This window comes from Corylus avellana, chromosome 11, assembly GCF_965113065.1.
Source record: "Corylus avellana chromosome 11, dhCorAvel1.hap1.2, whole genome shotgun sequence".
In the NCBI taxonomy this organism is placed as follows: Eukaryota; Viridiplantae; Streptophyta; class Magnoliopsida; order Fagales; family Betulaceae; genus Corylus; species Corylus avellana.
Genome location: NC_142500.1, coordinates 10,427,752 through 10,449,121, shown reverse-complemented (window position 1 = coordinate 10,449,121; position 21,370 = coordinate 10,427,752). Strand labels below are relative to the sequence as shown.

The 21,370-nt window shown below is 37.6% G+C and overlaps 1 protein-coding gene across 1 annotated transcript; it reads left to right on the top strand.

Annotated features, from left to right (window-relative positions):
• The first annotated feature begins 2,629 nt into the window (after positions 1 to 2,629).
• Positions 2,630 to 21,370, top strand: LOC148583077 (receptor-like protein 35). Its single transcript, XM_088511539.1, has 3 exons — positions 2,630 to 2,817; positions 6,927 to 7,253; positions 21,118 to 21,370. The coding sequence occupies exons 1-3, from the start codon at positions 2,630 to 2,632 to the stop codon at positions 21,368 to 21,370; spliced, it is 768 nt and encodes a 255-aa protein (XP_088367665.1).

The window sequence follows — 21,370 nt, the reverse complement described above, 5'->3', positions numbered from 1 at the left end:
ATGAGTAACTTCTGGATTCTCATGTCTTAATCTCTCATCTTCTTGAACACACATGATCAGAAGTTTCTTTATTGATCAATTATCCTTATGTGTGCCACAAGATACTTGAAAAATACCATATTTAGATGAGAGAATTTAAAATAAAATTTACCACAATGACTCAAAAACTCAACCTTTAGGGACTTTATAATGAGCTGTAATGTCCTTCATTTCCATAATGTGCTCAGACACATTTTGAAACTGTAAAAGGTTTTACTATAAAGCTTTTCTATTAGGGTGCAGGACAAAACCTTATTGAAACTCACTAAATGTTCCTTAATGACCTTTCTTTGGCCCTAAAACATTAAGGAATAAAACCCTAATGCTTTCCTTAATATGAGATTTCATGAACGTTGAAACTTAAGCGATTTAAATTACTACAATCATTCATGTTTAATAATCGCATGTGGCATGCTTGATTTTCTCCATACAAAACGCCAATTCAGTCTCCAAATACCCCAAAGTGAAAAGCACATTTTCTTTTCAGTCAGGAAAAATTACCACTAGGAATTATTGGAACATAAAATACTAATAATTAAAGCAGTAGGAATACATCCAATAACCAAGAAAAATAATATACTTTAATGTTATGAAATAACGTTATTTAAATTAACCAATGTTAATTTAATAGTAAATTTCAACCTACCTGTGGGCAAAAGTGCATCACGCATGAAATTTACTCTTTATTAATAAGACTAATAAATTTAGCATTAATAAATAAAATTTTCTATACCTATGGGCCTAAGAGAAATTTTATTTTCAATGTTAAATTTACTATCTTATTCTAATTAAGTCATAAAAATAAAAACGTTCCTATAGGGATTGGCAAATTAAACTTATGAATTAATTACAACACAATGTTAATTTTCTTTATGAAGTTCATGTATATAATCTTGATGCAATTATCATTATAAAATCGGTATGCTATGACTCTTCCAAAATTATTATGACAATTAAGACTTCATTAACATCTAATTTATTTAAATTAATCAATGCTAATTTAATAGTAAATTTCAACCTACCTATGGGCAAAGGTTGCATCACACATGAAATTTACTCTTTAATAGAACTAATAAATTTAACATTAATAAATAAAATTCTCTGTACCTGTGGGCCTAAGAGAAATTTTATTTTTAAAGTTAAATTTATTATCTTATTTTAATTAAGTCATAAAAATAATAACGTCCCTGTGGGGATTAGTAATTAAATTTATGAATTAATTACAACATGATGTTAAATTTCTTTATGAAGTTCACATATATGATCTTGATGCAATTATCATTACAAAATCGATATGCTGTGGCTTTCCCAAAATTATTGTGATAATCACAACTTCATTAACATCCAATAACTATATGGATGCCAAAACTAAAGTTCCCAAGAATAAAAGACAAAACCAACATGTCAGTGGATAAACAATATTTTTCCAAAGTTCAAGAAGACAGTGTCCCAGGTAAGTGAGGGGGCGTACAACGGCATACTTAAGTCCCTAGACTTGCTTTGCCAGAGCTTTTCGATTACAATTTTGGATAGTACCATAAACATTTACCAATATATGTGGCTTAGTTAATTATTCTTAGGTCTAAGCATCAAACAATATATATTTAAACAATTAAAAGAATAAATATGTCCTTAAGTTCATGTATTAAAGAAACAATAATTTAATACCGAACAATTTAAATCATAAGATAGATAAAAATGTAATACTAAAACATAATAAACTGCATAGCCTAATGGTCTTGAAAGTAACCTTAAGCCCTGTATACTTTAAGAACCCAAGTTCTAGACCCACATGAGCCCAAATCACCTTACCTACTTTTTTTTTAAAAAACAATTTTAATTTTAATTTTTTCTTTTTTAATTTTTAATTTTTAATTTTTAAACTGAATGGGTTATCAGGTTGGGCTTCCTTATTGGGTCAATTGTTTTTATTTTTTATTTTTATTTTTGGTTTTTGTATTGGGTTGGCCCAATCCGGTTAGCCCACTTAATAAACACAATTGGTTTTTGTTTTGTTTTGTGTTTTTTTTTTTTTTTTTTTTTTTTTTATCTGAATTGGGCTTGGGTTAAATAAACCTATACCCAGTGGCCCAAAAAACACTTGACCCGGTTCCTAATGGGTTAGAAACCCTACCCGGATATCATTAAGTTTTGACTCGGAAAAAACCCAAAATTAGAACCTCTAGCTGTCGCCCCTGTCTTCTTCTTCCTCATGCTTGTCGCCGCCATTCCTCATGCGTCGGCCACCAAGGGCCGGTGAACCGGCCAGACGACAGGCAGCCTGTGTAGGGCTACTGTTGTCAACCTTTATAGGCGAACTCAGTGAAGAGCCGCCATCCCGGCACATCCTTACGCGAGCAAACGGTGGATATCAGTGTTCTCAGCCTGGAGCGGCATCCTTACGAATGCCGGGCCCAAAACGTCTGCCCAGTATTGTTCTTCATGGGCGGCCCGTGATGGGCAGCTCCTCACTGCATGCGGCAGAAGGCCGTTGATGGCAGGGGAAACCGTGACGCCATGGCCACTAATTCGGCTACCAAGGTGCACGTCGTTGGCTCGGGGTACCAAACTCGATTGGGAAAGTATAGCCATGGGTATAAACCATTATAAAAATGAGAAGCCTGGGGAATTTTTTGAACAATGTTTGATATCAACCGGAGGAAGTCTTCCTGGTTCACAAAACTCCTTTGGTCCGGCAGCATGCCTTCTGGGTCCCGTCAACAAGCATTACTTCAGAGTTGCAAAGAAACTCCAAATTATCTTTCTCAATGCTTCAGCGTAGCTCACGGTTACTTTACTTACTAGTGCTCCAGCGGCACCCAATTAGACATATAATAATGCTAGACTGAGCAAATATAGCCTAGAGAAGGCTCTGATACCACATATAAGAATTCAATATATAATTAAATGCTAATTCACAATAAAATTAGCAGTGGAATGAATAATTATATGAATACCTCTAGCCATGCTTTGCTCAAGTCAATTAAAGAACAGCTTCACAGCAATAAAATTTGAAAAACTAAAAATTATTGAGAGGTTCTTCTGACCTATGCCTACCAGTGAATGCCAATTGATGGAATACACAAGCCTTATTTATAGAGGCCAGGGACCCTCAATTAGAGCTATTACTTTAATTATTCCTCCCATTAAGGAATAAAAATCAAATAAATAATCAATACAGCTAATTGATTCCACAAAATGAAATCAAATACTTGTTCCACAAGAATTAAATCGACAATTTAATTCAGAATATTTGATTTCATAGAATAAGCTTTAATTGGAATAAATCGCTGAACACCATAATTATATATATTTTATAATTACAATAATATACGTGACATAAGGGACATACTTTAAATGAAATTTCTTACACAATGGAGATAATAACACCAGGAAGGAGATCATGTATCCTGGCCTAATGGAGGGCTCAAGTGCATAGGGCAGGCATTGCATGGAATGGTGGCTAAATTTTGAGATCAACGATCTTGTGAGAAAAAGAAACCAATCAGATTTGGAATTTACAGTAGCTTTAGCACTGCTAGCTAGAAGTGCGCTTGATCGCTGAGGACTTACAGTCGATCGCAGTGGTACGTTCGCTTCCTCTGATTGGGTGCTTGGTCTCATTGCCACAAAATAGAAATAGTTTGGCAGTGGTGCGCTCGATTGCTAAGGACAAGCGCTCGATCGCACTACTGCGGATGAAAATAGAACAATGGCTACAGCAGCATCAGTACTGCTGTCTGGCAGTGGTGTGCTCGATCGCACTACCGTAAAATAGAATAGGCTTGCGGATAGAAACAAAGAAAAATTATAAACACAAAATAAAATAAAAAATTAAAAAAAATTACAGAATTAAAAAAAAAAAAAAAAGAAACAAAGCAAGTAAAATAAACAAAGTTAAAATAAAAATAAAATCAAACTAAAGGAAAAAATTTCTAGACATACTTTAACGCAATCTCCGGCAATGACACTAAAAACTTGTTGTGCCGAATACCCTCCTAAATTAATACGCGAATACTTGGTACGTTTTACTCGCAAGTGCAAAAGATCAGACAATAGTATGGTAGGCAAATACGAAATCATTCCCACGAGGATTGGTAAATTATTCTTAGAATGTAATTTCCTATTTAATTAATGAGTTTAAAACAATTGTCACAGATTGAATTAAAATAAAGAAATAAAATAAAAGAAATATTAAAAAGGATTAGGGTTTTGAAATCCACTGCTAACCATACTCAAATAATGATAAGTGCTAAAATATTCATATTTTTATCCCTTAACTTGCATGTTTTAATCCTTTGGTTTTAATTAATTAGGCCATTTTAATTCATTTTTGTGTTTTTCATACTTTTACAGGCTTTTGGAAGAAAAAGAAGTAAAACTAGGTGATTTGAGCTCAAAAGAGGAAATGAAGACAATTGAAGCTCCCTGGTACTACGATCAATCGTAGGGTACCTGCGATCGAGCGCAATACCCGAGAGGACACAATATCGAACAGGCCAGGAGCGATCGAGCGCATGCCAAAAGAAGGAACGATCGCAGACCTACGATCGAGCGCCCACGGGTTGCAATCGAACGCACCCGTGCGTAGGAGACTTATCAAGTGGCGGCTGAATTCACATTATTTCCATATTAGGGTTTTCCAACTCCAATTTGTAATAGGTCTTAAAACCCTATGAAATCCCTAGGTTTACTACTTTGTCTAGGACTTCTAAAGCCTATAAATAGACCCTTAAGCCTCTAGAATAGAGAGACTTTGGAAGGAGAAGAATAGGAGCTCTTCAAGTTCAAGTCCCGGGTTTATTCTTTTATTTTATTTTATTTTATTTTATGAAGATGTTTAACATCAACTTTATGTGTAGCTAATTTAATTAGTAGGACTTGATTGAAGCCCTAGTTATGTTTTGTTAATATTTCAATATTGGCGCCTTTGTGATGATCTTGTTGTGCTATTTAACTTGATTAATACTTGCTTGCATGAATTCCTCATATGTGTGTGCCTAATCAACATATGCATGTGGTATGGATTAGTTAGTTAAATCAATTTGGATGGCCGAGTCATGGGTTTAACATAAGTAACAAAAGAAATCCACATCGGGTACTTGGGTTAATCAACATGGGGAACCGAGAGTATATGCCATGCCCTAGGCCTCATGTGTTTGTCGATTTCCATAGAACATATGCCTTCCTAAGGAACAACTTGGTATAAATTATGCTAAATCCCTTAGGAATGAAAAGAGTTAGAGTATACGCCATGCCTAACTTGTTGCTTAGGGAAATCTATAGCCTTAGGAGTATACGCCATGCCCTAAGGTTGACAAACATTAGATATGCATAACTTGATCAAAGCATTGACATATTGTTATATTAGCTAAATATAATTAGTGGTGGATATCAAAGCCCTACCCTTTATTATCATAACTTCAACAATCAATTTTTGTTTTGCTTTTGCTTAAGGAATCTATTTTTAAACATAAATTTAGCAATCCTCGTGGGAATGATCCTGTACTTACACCATATACTACTATGTTGACCTTGTGCACTTGCAGGTAAAACGTACAATTATTCACCTATTAATTTAGGTAGATTTTTGCACAACAAGTTTTGGCGCCGTTGTCGGGGATTGCGGTGAATTTTGTTTAAAAATTATTTTCCTTTAGTTTTGTTATTTTAATTTTCAATTTCTAATTTAGTGTTAGCAAAAATCAAAAAAAGAATTTCTTGTTTTCCCTAACTTTTCTATTTTCTATTTCAGGTTGCGGATTGGCATTCTGTGAGTGCGATCAATCGTCAGCCAAGTGCGATTGAGCACACTACGATTGAACGCACCAACTTGCGATCGAGCGCAGTTCCAGGGAGCATCTAGACCAGGCAGTACTGAAGCTACCTAGCTGAAGAAGTAATCCATTTCATGCAAGGTCGTCGATCTCAAGCCTCAACCGTTCTTCCACTTGATCTTGAAATTGAGCGGACAATTCGACAACGACCTAGAGACAAAGAATAAGAAGAAGTTGAAATGGAAAATTTGCAAGAAAATCCAATAGGGCCAAGACCATTAGAAGCAAATCCACCTCGGGTGAGGAGACCAATGAAGTAGGCATATGTGCCAACAACCCTCCATCAACCCTCTTGCATAGCATATCAACTAGAGGTGGATGGCAGCTATTATATCTCTCCCCAAATCCTAAATGCATTGAATTATTTCAGAGGCACAGCTACTGAGGATCCCAACTTGCATCTTAAGGAATTCTTTGACTTATGCAAGTTGCAGCATGTTTAAGGCCTAACTCCAAAAAGACTCAGGTTAGTCCTCTTTCCTTTTTCCTTGAAAAATAATGCTAAACTGTGGACAATTCCTTGCCTGCAGAGTCCATTCATACTTGGGAAGAATTGACCACCAAGTTTCTGAAGAGATTTTTCCCAGCCCAGAAGACAAAGCAACTTAAAAGGGAACTTCAATTGTTCCAACAACGAGACAGAGATTTGTTCTTTGAGGCCTAGGACCACTTCAATTCCTTACTTCTAAAGTGCCCACACCACAACATCCCTCAAGATGAGCAGGTACAAATGTTGTGGAACTTTTTGAGACATTAAGTGAGCATTCACAGCAATTCTGTTCAAGTGGAAGAAGAGGAATCAAAAGCAAGGGCATGTATGAAGTAAACCTCAGTGGGGGATCAACCAATCAGTTGGCTGCGGTAGAAAATCTCTCACTTTGAACCCCTAAACTTTCAATTGCTCTCAATTTGGACCCATCTATCAATTTGAATCGTTAACCTCAAACAAAAACGTAAACACATGACCTGCTTGTGTTTTTTACCCCTGAATTACCCGTTATACCCTCCAAGAGCTTCAGTACCTCTGGTTTGATCACAACCTCTTGGAAGGAACAATTCCCTCGGCGGCGTGGTTCCGGTGGTGCTCGGGGCTCTACCTAATCTTCAGATGCTCTTGCTCTCACAGAACAACCTCTCTGATTCGGTCCCCTCCTCGATGCTCTACAACATCTTGGTCTATGCGCTGTCGCTTCAGATTGTCCAGCTAGGGTTTAATGGGTTCACGAATATAGTTAACCAAGAGATAGCAGCGTGTTTTAGTGTGCTTCAGGTTCTAGATCTTAAACAAAACCAGATACACGGTGTGTTTCCCTCGTTGTTAACACGTATACCCATGTTAACAATGGTGGATCTTTCCGATAACTTGTTCTCTGATAAGTGCTAAAATATACATATTTTATCCCCTTAATTTACATATGTTAACCCTTTAGTTTTGTTATTTTGTGATGTTTTGTTTCCTTTTTGTGTTTTATGTTTTTTTATAGGTTTTTGAAGAACATAAAGCATTTCTGGAAATTTTGGAATTAAAGGGCATTTTTGGGAAAATCTGGAGGTGGAGATCGAGCACATGCAGACTAGGCTCAAGCGCTACGCCTAGGCTCGAGCGCAGTAGCGCTCTGATATGTGCTAAAATATACATATTTTAACGCCTTAATTCACATATTTTAAGCTCTTAGTTTTGTTAGTTTGTGATGTTTTGTTTTGTTTTTGTGTTTTCTATAAGTTTTGAGGATATTGAAGAAAAGGAAGCGTTTCTGAAAAGTTTCTGGATTAAAGCACACTTTGAGAAGACCTAGAAGATATGTTTAAGCTTAACCAATCTTAATAGAGGACCTATATGATATGGTTAAGTTTAATCAAATTAAGGAAATGATTAAATCGGAATTTCTCTAATTGGAGTTAAAATCGGATTGGATTCAAATTTGGATTCTGCACATGTCTCAGTATTTTGATCATAACTTTCTGCTCATGTATCAGATTAAGGTGATTCTAGCGGAATTAGAAAGTACTCAAATTACTACAAATCATTGTGAAATATAATTTTCCTAATTCAGACGTTTGCTATGCCAAAACCATCCTGCAATATAATAATGCAAATATGAACGAATCCTATTTCGATTTGTACTTGGATTGCTTCCTAATTTGACTAGGAGATTGAAGTTCGATTTTTCTGGGATTCCTAGGAAATTTAGGGTTTTCCTAAGCCTATAAATAGACTTCTAAGCCTCACAATTTAATATAGAACTTTAGAGACAATTTCAGAGGAAGCTCTAGGAGAAGGATTGACGGCTCTTCAAGGAAGCGTTTTTTGGGTTTATTCTTTTCCTTTTTATTTTCTTATGAAGATGATTAGCATCAAACTTATGTGTAACTAAATACTTTAGTAGGGCTAGATTTAAGCCCTAACTATGTCTCTTTAATATTTCAATATTAGCGCCTTTGTGATAATCATATTGTGGTGCTTAACTTGATTATTCCCTGCTTTATTGAATTCCTCATATGAATGTCTTTGGCCAACATATGCATGTGGTATGGATTATTTATTTAAGTCAATTTCAATTTGGATGACCAAGTACTGGGCTTAATAGAATAACAAAAGATATTTTTTCGGGTTCTTGGGGTAATCAACATAGGGAACCGAGAGTATACACCCATGCCCAAGGCCTTATGTGTTTGTTGATTTTCATTGAATTGTGCTTACTTAATGAACAACTTAGTATACACTTGATGTACAAATTTAATTGTACTCGCAAGCGCATGAGTTGTGTGTAGTAAAGTGTGTGCAAGTGCGAGGTAGAATCCACAGGGAGACGTGTTTGCAAAAATCAATTTTCTAGTTTAACCCAATTTTATCTTAACCTAGTTCCAATTTTCGTATTTATGTCGTGCAAAAAAAAAAAAAAAACATAAACTAAACTAAAAATTTGAAAACAAGTAATGGAAAATTACTAAGGTTTCCGAATCCACCTCGCCAAATCAAACAACATTTCTTGCATTTTATGCATGCAATAGTTAACCCAAAAAAATTATACATTGTTCAAAAATTGTAAACACGCAAATTAAATCATTCGATGAATTCATCTGTTAAAAGAATCACAACGAATATTTAATTGAGATCAAATCATCCGTTGTATCTATAGATCACAATGGATATTAGTCTCAATCCAATCATTCGATGTACCCCCGGACAAAACACAACGAATATTAAACTAAGCATGAGTAAAATACCAACATCCAATCAAGTGAACTTAATCAAACAATTGAATTGACTTTTGAACAACACTTTCATAAAATAGTCTCATTGTATATATAAAACGACAAGAACATGTATGGTTATCAATGACGAGGCTTCATCTTCAACCTTAGTCGAAGGTTTTAGCCTCTCATGATAACAAAATCAATAAACAATTGAATTGACATCATGAGAAAAATAAAACTTACAATGGAAAACGAAGCAAAAGCTCCAAAACGACAATACGTCATATTTTTGCTTAAAACGGTGCCTCCCAATGTGTGGTTACAAGAGAAAAAGTTGTAAATAATAAAAAAAACTAGGGTTCGAAGCTGCTAGGTCAACGTGAGTGCGCTCGATCGCACCCACGGTGCGCTCGAGCGCACTCGGCTCTTCAGGGCTGCTGCAGCGCAGTAGTTAAGTGATGTGTGCTAGGGTTGACATGGTCGTGCGCTCGAGCATTCCATGCATGGGCTCGAGCACAAATGCGCTCGATCGTCGCTCTGTGTGCTCGATTGCACTTCCAGAGATCTTCAATTCCTTTGCTTATTTCCACCCTCAAACCGTAGTTTTCTCTTAATGACCTGCAACACACCAAAACTAACAAAAAAAATCAGAAAATAACACAGCTAAGAGCTTAACAAACATAAGTTAAGGGGCCCAAATATACAATATTTGGCACTCATCAAATACCCCAAACTTACATTTTGCTAGTCCCTTAACAAAACAAAATGAAAACAAGAAACATAAGTCCCCTGTCGTGGGAGAAACGATTGCATTTAGCATATGCAACAAGCCTTTTAAACCCCTAGGCATCGCTAGAGGTCGAGTGAAGTCTCATGAGGGTTTAACAGTAATGATGCCCACAAACATGTATGCACTATGTTATTTGACAAACAAGGACTTCCACACAAACACATGGTTTTTTACATCCTGAGTAGGTTTATCACAGTGAACACCACAATCACATCATCAAGACAACCACAAATCATTCAACTCAAAGATAGAAACTTGAAACAACACATGTTCCAATAAGTGCAATGTGAGACTAACATATAATCATGAGGCTTCAATTTATTCTCAAACTTGGGTGTACCTTAAAAGTGATAGGAATTCGCTCATATGAAACAACCAAGGCTTTAAAACATGCAATTTATTTATTTATTTATTTTTTATGTGTAGGCTGTGCAATGCTTAGCTTCCTTAGGCTTTCTTTTTGACCTATGTAACTAGTGTTGGGCTAGAGACTCCCAAACCAAATGGTTTTAGGGCACTAGATGTAGAAATATCCCTAAGGGCTTAATTACTCAAGTCAACTAGGTTACGAAGCCAAACTAGCCATACAACCAACCAAGTTAGATTTCTTATCTTTTTACGTGAACACTCAATGCTTAGTGAAGCATGATGTTTGGTTACTCAATGAGAAGCTCAAACTGATTTTTTTTTTTTTTTTTTTTTTTCAAGCCAAGGTTTCATCACACTTCATCCTACAAATCTCAAGATACACCATAATCAAGTCAAATCTTATACCTCACAGATTCTATGCTAATGTGCTCGTGGTGATAAACTCAAACATGTGAAATCTCTCTAATCCAATAATGAGGCAAAAGACTTAGACTCCTAATGACATGTTGTGTTCAAAATGCTAAACAGACCAATGACATACAAACCACAGAATAGGTGTTACCCTTGCTTAATCAATAACATAGCAAATTTTTGTTTTTTGTTTTTAAAGAAAACAACAAGGATAATCAAGGAAAAAGACAAAGAAATGTCTACCCCACCCCTAAACTAAAATGACACATTGTCCCCAATGGGTATAGAGATACAATACCAGATGAGCAGTGCAAGTCTGGTGTAACGTAGGAGAATGCTCCCCCAAACTTGAATGGCAAACACTTGCCCTGAAAAACACAACAGCAACAAATAAACAAGATAAAATGGTAAAGGAAAGAATGAGGGTTGCCTCCCACAAGCGCTAAGTTTTAAGTCTTCAGCCAGACTCCCCACAAAAGACGACAATCACTCAGAATAACTCGGATCCTCCAACAATGTCGTCTCGATATCCTTACTCCTCAACTCCAAGAATGGTTTTAATCTCTGTCCATTCACCTTGAAGGTGTTACCATTCTTTGGATCTTCAATCTCGATGTCCGCATGAGGAAAAACTGATCGAATGATAAATGGGCCTGTCCATCGAGATTTTAACTTGCCTGGGAAAAGATGCAGCCATGAATTATAAAGGACTTTCTCACCAGGCTGAAAAGATCATCTCAAAATGCTCTGGTCATGAGCCTTTTTCATCTATGCCTTGTACAACTGCGCAGAATCATAAACATCATTCCTCAGCTCCTCTAATTCATTGAGTTGGAGCCTTCTTTGTGAGCCAGCCTCCAAAAGATTGAAGTTCAGCTGCTTGATGGCTCAATATGCTCTATGCTTCAACTCCACGGGAAGGTGACATGCCTTCCCATACACAAGCTGATAGGGTGACATCCCAATCGAGGTCATGAAAGTTGTCTTATATGCCCAAAGTGCACCACTCAATCGCAGAGACCAATCTTTTCTTTGCTTACCTCCATCACTTATAATTGCTCGAGGTGTACCAAAACGAGCAAAGATAGTGTCTCTAAAAAACTAGACCACAACTCTGTGGTCATTGGTCTTGAATGAAACCGCCTCCACCCATTTGGACATATAGTCCACAGCAACCAAGATGTACAGATAGCCAAAGGAGTTTGGGAAAGGTCCCATGAAATCGATGCTCTATACGTCAAAAATCTCAACAATCAAAATGGGGCTGAGGGGCATCATATTCCTTCTAGAGATACTCCTTAGTTTTTGACAACACTCACAAGATGTACAATAAGCATGGGCGTCTCTGAAAGGGGTAGGCCAATAGAATCTACACTGCAAAATCTTGGCAGCAGTCTTCTTAGCACTGAAATGGCCTCTACAAGCATGATCATGACAAAAGGAGATGACATTGGATTGGTCATGCTCAGGTATACACCTCCTAATGATTTGATCGGAACAATACTTGAACAGGTAAGGATCATCCCAGAAAAAGTGCTTCACCATGGACAAAAATCTGGACCTATCTTGTTGCCCCCACTACTGAAGTAGTTGGCCGGTGATGAGATAGTTCACTATGTCAGTAAACCATGGTGCGGGATCATGAGCAATGTGTATCAATTACTCATCAGGGAAAGTCTCCAAAATGGGGCTGGCGTCCTCAGTGTAATCCACAGTCAATCTAGACAAATGATTCGCCTCCACATTTTCGGAACCCTTCTTGTCCTGAATTTCTATGTCGAACTCCTGAAGTAGCAAAATCCATTCGGATCAAACGGGATTTAGCATCTTTTTTGGAAGAAAGATACTTCAATGGTACGTGATCTGAAAAGATGATGACTTTAGATCCTAACAAATAGGATCTAAACTTGTCTAGCACAAAAACGACTGCCAACAACTTCTTCTCCGTGGTGGAGTAATTGAGTTGTGCATCGTTTAGAGTCCTGCTCGCATAGTAATGACATGGGGGAGTCTATCAACACGCTGCCCCAAAACAACTCCAACGGCATAATCCGATGCATCACATATGATCTCAAAAGGTAAACCCCAGTTAGGTGGCTGAATAATGGGTGTGGACGTTAGAATGCTCTTGAGGTCCCCAAATGCTCTCTTGCAATCCTCATTGAATACAAATGGGGCACACTTCACCAACAACTTGCACAAGGGCCTGGCAATCTTGCTAAAGTCCTAGATAAAACACTTGTAGAATCCTGCATAACCAGAGAAGAGCGAACCTCCTTCACTGTATGTGGGGGTGGAAGGTTGGAAATCAGATCCACCTTTGCTTTGTCAACCTCAATCTAATTTTGAGATATGACGTGCCCCAATACAATACCTTGCTTGACCATAAAATGGCACTTCTCCCAATTGAGCACCGGGTTCTTTTCCTTGCACCTTACTAATACCAAAGTCAGGCGGTGCAAACACTCATCAAAGGATGAACCAAAGATAGAGAAGTCGTCCATAAAAATCTCCAAGAAATGCTCTACCATGTCAGAAAAAAATACTAATCATGTACCGCTGAAAAGTAGCGGGTGCGTTGCATAACCCAAAGGGCATGCGACGGTAAGTGAAAGTCCCAAAAGGATAGGTAAACGTCGTGTTCTCTTGATCTTCAGGGTTCACAGGGACCTGGTTATATCCAGAATAACCATCCAAGAAACAATAGTATTCATGCCTAGCGAAGCTCTCCACCATTTGATCAATAAATGGAAGCAAGAAATGATCCTTTCTGGTGGCAGCATTCAACTTTCGGTAGTCTATGCATACTCTCCATCCTGATTGAATACGAGTTGGGACCAACTCATCATCCTTGTTCTTCACTACCGTCAATCCAGCCCGCTTAGGCACAACATGAATCGGGCTTACCCACTTGCTATCAGAGATTGGATAAATGATCCTTGCATTGAGCAACTTTATCACTTCAGTCCTCACAACCTCTTGCATAGCTGGGTTGAGCCTCTTCTGTGGCTCCCTCGATGGCTTGGCATTCTCCTCCAAATGTATCTTATGCATCACCACTGAGGGACTGATCCCCTTGATATCCTCAATAGTCTAGCCGATAGCTTATTTGTGCTCTCTTAAAACCTCTAACAATTTCTCCTCTTGAGCATCAACCAAATCTGAAGCTATAATCACAGGCAAAGAATTTGCTGGACCTAGGAACTTATACTTGAGAGTGTCTGGTAGAGGTTTAAGTTCCTTCTTGGGGGGATTAGGTACTGCTATCTCCTCATTCTCACTGCTCACTAGAGGAGCAATCTCCAAAATCACATCTGCTTGCTCAAGCAATTTGTCTAAGTCCAAATCCTCTCTGAACTGAGCAAAGCATGCCTCCAAGGGGTCCTGATAAGTGCCGAATCTTGCACATTCAAGCCCCTTAATTTGCATATGTTAATTCCTTAGCATTGTTATTTATTTGATTTTGTGTTGTTTTATTGTTTTCAGCTTTTAAATAAAGGTGAAATTAATTCAATTGATTTTGGGCTTAAAGCACACTTTGAGAAGACCTAGAAGATATAATTAAGCTTAGCCAATCATAATAGAGGACCTATATGATGTGGTTAAGTTTGATCAAGTAAAGGAAGGGATTAAATCTGAATTTCTCTAATTGGAGTCAAAATCGGATTGGATTCAAATTTGGATTCTGTATATGTCTTAGTAATTTGGCCATAACTTTCTACTCAAATATCAAAATTGAGGTGATTCCAGCGGCAGTAGAAAGCTAACTCAAAATACTGCAAATAATTATCAAACATTATTTTCCTAATTCGGATGTTTACTATGCCAAAATTGGCTCGCAATAAAAGAACACAAATCTAGACGAATCCTACTCTGATTTGTACTAGGATTGCTTCCTAATTTGACAAGGAGAGTGAATTACGATTTTTCTAGGTTTCCTAGTGCTTCTAGGACTTGCTTGCTCCCTATAAATAGACCCCTAACCTTCAAGAGAATGTGTGCTTAGTTTTGGATACAAAAATCTTCTTGGAGGCTTGACAAGTTGAAGAGTAGATAATCTATGGCAGGAGGCCATCCTAGCACCCCGATGAGTGGCTAATTCTGTAATAGGGTGTTGATGTAGCCCTTTCCAAGTAACAATGGTTTGATTGTATTTAATTTCTAGATTTTCAATTTATGCATGTTGATTGTATAACTATGAGAATTGCTACCTTTTGATTTTGTTCTTAATTATTAAATGCAATTGTTCTTAAATTTCAAAATCAATATTTGTGAATTCTTCTCTTGTCTCAGAAAGCATTTTACTTTTGTCAATCTCAAACTATTCTTGTATTCTATGATTATGAGGATGATGGTTATACAATGGGCTTAATTGACATATGATCAATAGGATTTGATAGGCCATACCTAGGGAAGACGGATTATACTACACCCTAGTTTAATGTAATTTAGGTAGACAGTCTGTGCCAACAGAAGATGGGTTACACTTATTCATTGATTATATGTATCCTGTTAAAGAATTTGATAATTTATACCTAGGAAAGACGAGTTGTACCACATCTTAGTGGTTAGGTGGACGATCCGTGCCAACCAAGGATAGATTATGCTTATTCTTTAATAAGATAGTTTATTGTTTATTTATAACATGCATAGAATGAATTTCTAGGATTAATTATGATTAGCCATTGTTGTGCGGATAGAGATGAAGTCAATACCCTACACTCTCTCTCTTATTTTAAATCTCTTTTATTTTCATGCACTTTAGTTTTAAGGATAATCAAATCAATTCTCTTTTTAATTAAGTTAATTTTAATCTTTCAAATTTTGATAATTAAACCACTGCAGTCCTTGAGGTTCGACACCCTCAATATAGCCCTATCCTACATGATTTGTTCTATTACGAGTGGTAATTTTATAATTGATATTTTTGATCACAAAAATGCCACATCAGGTCCTCTATGCTTGCTTCTTCAACAACCTCCTCAATGATCTCCTCTATCAAGCATACCTGTTGCACTTCCTCCTATTCCAATGGTTGCTTTCTAATATGGAAAATATTCAGCTCCACTGTCATATTCCCTAAGGAAATCTTCATCATCCCCGTCCTACAATTGATCAGGGCGTTAGCCGTAGCTATAAATGGTCACCCTAAGATCTCCGGTATTTGACTCCCTACATTCGAAACTGGCAGTGTCAAGCACAATAAAATCCACAGGGAAATAAAACTTATCCACCTTAATCAAGACATCCTCTACTATTCCCCATGGAACCTTCACTAACCTATCAGCTAATTGCAGTGTCATGGATGTGGGCCTCAACTCTCCTAGCCCCAACTGCATATAAACTGAGTAGGGCAACAAATTTACACTTGCTCCAAGATCCAATAATGCCCTCTCAATTTGGCTGACTCCTATCATGCAACAAATAGTGGGACACCCAGGGTCCTTGTACTTGAGGGGCAACTTACATTGCAGGATTGAACTAACCAGCTTGGTCAGGAATGCCTTCTTTGGAACATTCGTCTTCCTCTTCACTATAATCAAGTCCTTCAAGAACTTAGCATATTAAGGTACTTGTTGGATGGCGTCCAAAAATGGGATATTGATTTGGCTATTTGTCCAATCTAACTCTTCATCTTCCCAATTGCTTGGGTGTTAACCATGGTGGCATTCTTCACTTCATCTATCGCTTGGGTGTTAGCCATAACAGAGTTTTTTGAGCTCTTGTATGGTTTGGCTATTCGATTGTATGAATGCCTTCATTGTTTCTTCTAGTGATGATTGTGATGAAGATGCAAAAGGTTGCGCTGGTTGAGCCAAAAGACCATGATTCTGAGCATGTGGGGGAAATCCTTGGTTCATTGGTTGGCTCTGCTTCCATGAGAAATTAGGGTGGTTTTGCCACCCTAGATTGTATGTCTCCGAATAGGGTCCACTCGCTTGCTTCCTAAAGTCGTTGAAAGCGTTCACTTGTTTCATGGAGCACTCGACAAAAGCCGGTGAAAATGGACAATTCTGTGCTAAGTGCATAGGATTAGCATAGATTGAACAGGCAGCCATCAACATTGAATGTGTTGGCAACATTTATGGACTGACCCACTGCAAGAGCTTCAACCTTCTTGGTCAGGGCATCTATCTTTATCCTCAAATCAGTGTCCTCCTTAACCTCATAGATGCCACCTTTCTTGGGGATACGTGCAGATTTATCCCGACAACTCGAAAAATCCCACTCCTGTGAGCTGTCGGGCGACTTGTCCAATGCCTTATACGCTTCATCCCCCGTCAAACTTAAGAATGCCCCCCCCCCCCATTCATTGACTCGATCATACTACGGTTGGATTGGGTTAATCCTTGGTAGAAAAATTGAACGAGTCTCCACTTTTCATATCCATGTGGAGTGCATCTTATCAACAACTCCTTAAATCTTTCCCAACTCTCTGAAAATTTCTCGTCCTCCTCCTAAGTGAAGGAACTTATTTCCTTTCTGCATTCATTGACCTTTGACATTAGGAAAAACTTGTTATAGAATTTGCTTAACAAGCTTTCCCAAGATGTAATGGATCCGGGCGTGTTGGAATCCAACCATGCCCTAGCTTTGTCGTGCAGAGAGAAAGGAAATAGTCTAAGGTGGACATGTTCTTCGAAAAAATTTTGAAATTTGAAAGTGATGCATATGTCCTTGAATTTCTTTACATGACTATAAGGATTTTCAATTTCTAGGTCATGGAATGATGGTAGGAGTTGACTGATATGTGGCTTCAAATCAAAATGAGTAGCATTGGTTGGTGGCAACACTATACACGAATGGGAGTTAGTCGCAACAGGTGCGAACAACTCCCCAAGTGATGTAGTGACATCCACATTCCAAGCTCTAGCTTGCTCGGGATTCCCAGCTCTAGCATCCTCATGTTCAATCCTAGGTTGCTCCACATTCTGGGGTATATCGTCTCGTTGGTCTCCCATTTCACTTCTATTCTTGCTCTCAACAGGTGTTCTTTGAGTTCTCCTAAGAGTTCTATTAATGTCGAGATCTAAGGGTATCAACTCTAGATTCAAGGATCTACGACCAAGCATACACCACTCACAAGTGCTCAAATAAACTAGCTAAACAACAATGAAAAATTCACAAAAGGAAAAACAAACAAACAAAAGATAATAAAACAGAAACAAAATTTTTACAAGAATAAACCAAAGAAATTGCAGAACAAGGCAAAAAGTGCACTTAGCTGCTTCTGGTATGCTGATCCTGCCAGTGGACGTGCGCTCGAGTGCAAGAATTTGCGATCGAGCATAAGTGCGCTTGATCGTCACAGGGGTGCGATCAAGCGTGATTGAGTGTGGTGCCCTCTGGTAGTGCACTCAATCGTCATAGGGGTGCGATCGAGCGTGTATATGCTTTGAGAGTAGGCGTGGAGTGGCAAGCGTAGGTACGCTTGCTCACTACAATAGGCCCAAGTGCGATCGAGCGTAGGTAAGTTGCGCTCGATCGCTTTGGCAGGGACTGAATTTCGCCCAACTGCAACAAAACACAAAACATCTTTTTTTTTTTTTAGATCAATACAAAAAACAAAACAAATAAAATAAAAATCTACCTAAACTAGTAGAAAAATAAAATTAATTCAAACAAAAAAAATCAATTTTTACAAAATCAAATGCCTCCCCAGCAATGACTCCAAAATTTGATGTACAAATTTAATTGTATTCGGAAGTGCACGAGTCGTGTGCAGTAAAGTGTGTGCAAGTACAAGGTCGAATCCACAGGGAGACGTGTTTGCAAAAATTAACTTTCTAGTTTAACCCAATTTTATCTTAACCTAGTTCCAATTTTCGTATTTGTGTCGTGCAAAAAAAAAACATAAACTAAACTAAACAATTTGAAAACAAGTAATGGAGAATTACTAAGGTTTCCGAATTCGCCTCTCCAAATCAAACAATATTTCTTACATTTTATGCATACAATAGTTAACCCCAAAAAATTATACATTGTTAAAAAATTGTAAACACGCAAACTAAATCATTCGATGACTCCATCCGTTAAAAGAATCACAATGAATATTTAATTGAGATCAAATCATCCATTGTATTCGTAGATCACAATGGATATTAGTCTCAATCCAATCATTCGATGTACCCCCGGATGAAACACAACGAATATTAAATTAAGTATGAGTAAAATACCAACATCAAATTAAGTGAACTTAATCAAACAATTGAATTGACTTTTGAACAACACTTTCATAAATTAGTGTCATTGAATATATAAAACGACAAGAACTTGTATGTTTACCAATGACGAGGCTTCATCTACAACCTTAGTCGAAGGTTTTAGCCTCTCATGATAACATAAACAATAAACAATTGAATTGGCATCATGAGAAAAAGAAAACTTACAATAGAAAACGAAGCAAAAGCTCCAGAACGACAATACAATGTATTTTTGCTTAAAACAGTGCCTCCCAATATGTGGTTACAATAGAAAAAGTTGTATAAATAACAATAAAACTAGGGTTTGGCGCTGCCAGGTCAGCGTGAGTGCGCTCGATTGCACCCACGGTGCTCTCGAGTGCACTCGGCTCTTCAGGGCTCCTGCGGCACAGCACTTAAGCGATGCGTGCTAGGGTTGACATGGTCGTGTGCTTGAGCATGCCATGCATGGGCACGAGTGCAAATGCGCTTGATCGTCGCTCTGTGCGCTTGATCGCACTTCTTGGGATCTTCAATTCCTTTGCTTATTTCCACCCTCAAACCGCAATTTTCTCTTAATGACCTGCAACACACCAAAACTAACAAAAAAATCAGAAAATAACACAGCTAAGAGCTTAACAAACATAAGTTAAGGGGCCCAAATATACAATATTTGGCACTCATTAACTCCCATGCTAAATCCTTTGAGAAAGAAAAGAATTAGAGTATACACACATGCCTAATTCGTTGCTTAGGAAGATCTATAACTTAAGGAGTATACACCCATGTCTTTAGGTTGGCAAACATTAAGTGATCTTGATATGATTGGAACATTGACACATTGTTATATTATTTGAGTATGATTAGTGGTGGATATCAAAGCCCTGCCCTTTCATTTATCTTTATTTATTTTTTCATTATATCAATTTTGTGACAATCTTGATATTTAATTTAGAAAATCAATTCTAAGCAAAATCAACAATTCTCATGGGAATGATCTCGTATTTGCCACACTATATTATCATTTGATCTTGTGCACTTGTGAGTAAAACCGTTCCAAATATTCACCTATTAATTTAGGTAGGTATTTGTCACAACGCGCTTGAGCGCTAGAGAACAAGGAGCGAGCACAGCAACGCTCGTACGCACAAGAAATAGGCTTGAGCACATCAGCGCTTGAGCGTATATGGGCAAGGTTCGAGTGCAGGCTTGCACTTGAGCTCACCACACCTGGGATCGAGCACTCTCGTGCACCCGAGAAAAATCAGATGCGCCAAGACTCGTTTTTCAACCCAAATTTGGTTTTCAAAGTCCTACTTGTACTAGGAAATGAACCTCTGATTTTATTAGGTTTTCTAGGGCTTCTATGTTTTCCTAAGCCTATAAATAGACCTCTATGCCTCTAGGAAAAGGTGTGGAGAAGCAGACACAAGTTCTAAAAAAGAACTGAAGGCTAGGTTAAGAGGAGTTTGGGTTTTTCTTCTCTTCCCCTTTTATTTTTGTTATGTATTTAGTCATTTAATTAGGGCTAGTTTGAAGCCCTAATCATGTCTCTTTAGGGTTGCAATATTGGCGCCTTTCCGACAATTATCTTTTGGGTGTTTAATTTGGTTACTTCTTGTTTACTTGAATTCTTCACCTGAATGTGTTTGATCATATTCAAGTACTTGGATATATGTTATTTAAGTCAATTTGGATGACTAAGTTCTGAGCTTAATAAAGTGACAAAAGAACCCCATCATAGGTTCTTGGGCTAATCAACATGGGAAACCGGGAGTAGATACCATGCCCTAGGCCTTGTGTGGTTGTTGATTTCCATAGATTTATGCTTCCTTAAAGAACAAATTAGTAGATACCATGCTAAATCCTTTGGGGAAGAAAAGAACTAGAGTAGATACCATGCCTAGTTCGTTGTTTAGGGAAATCAATAGCTTAAGGAGTAGATACCATGCCCTTAGGTTGATAAACATTAGATATCTAGAGATAATTGGAATATTGGCATATTGTTAATCTTATTTGAGTATGGTTAACGGTGGATTTCAAAACCCTAATCCTTTCTAGTTTAGTTAATCTTTTATTTTATTTCTTTATTTTAATTCAATCTATGACAATTGAGTTAATTCTGTTAATTAAATAGAAAATTACATGCTAAGCATAATTTACTAGTCCTTGTGTGAATGATCTCGTATTTGCCTGTTATACTATCGTTCTAATCTTGTGCACTTGTGAGTAAAACGTAACGATTATTCACCTATTAATTTAGGTGGGTAATCGTCACAACATTCTCCAGCGTGATTCCAGCAGAGATTGCAAATCTCTCGAGGTTGGAAGAACTCAACATGGAGAATAACTTGTTCAGAGGTTCAATTCCAGTAGAGATTAAGCAAAGTAGCCCACTGCGCCGTCTCCATTTCGAAGGAAACCATTTTGCGGGAACAATTCCAGATTTTCTTGGTGATATGAGGGGTTTGGAGCTGTTATCCCTGGGAGAACTTGTTAACTGGGTTGGTTCCAGTGAGTTTTCATTATCTTTCAATGCTTGA

Coding starts and splice junctions, on each gene's coding strand:
- LOC148583077 (XM_088511539.1), top strand. CDS start 2,630: ATGGGTATAAACCATTATAAAAATGAGAAGCCTGGGGAATTTTTTGAA. Junction 2,818..6,926: donor ATCTTTCTCAATGCTTCAGC/GTAGCTCACGGT, acceptor ACCTCTTGGAAG/GAACAATTCCCTCGGCGGCG. Junction 7,254..21,117: donor GATAACTTGTTCTCTGATAA/GTGCTAAAATAT, acceptor AACATTCTCCAG/CGTGATTCCAGCAGAGATTG.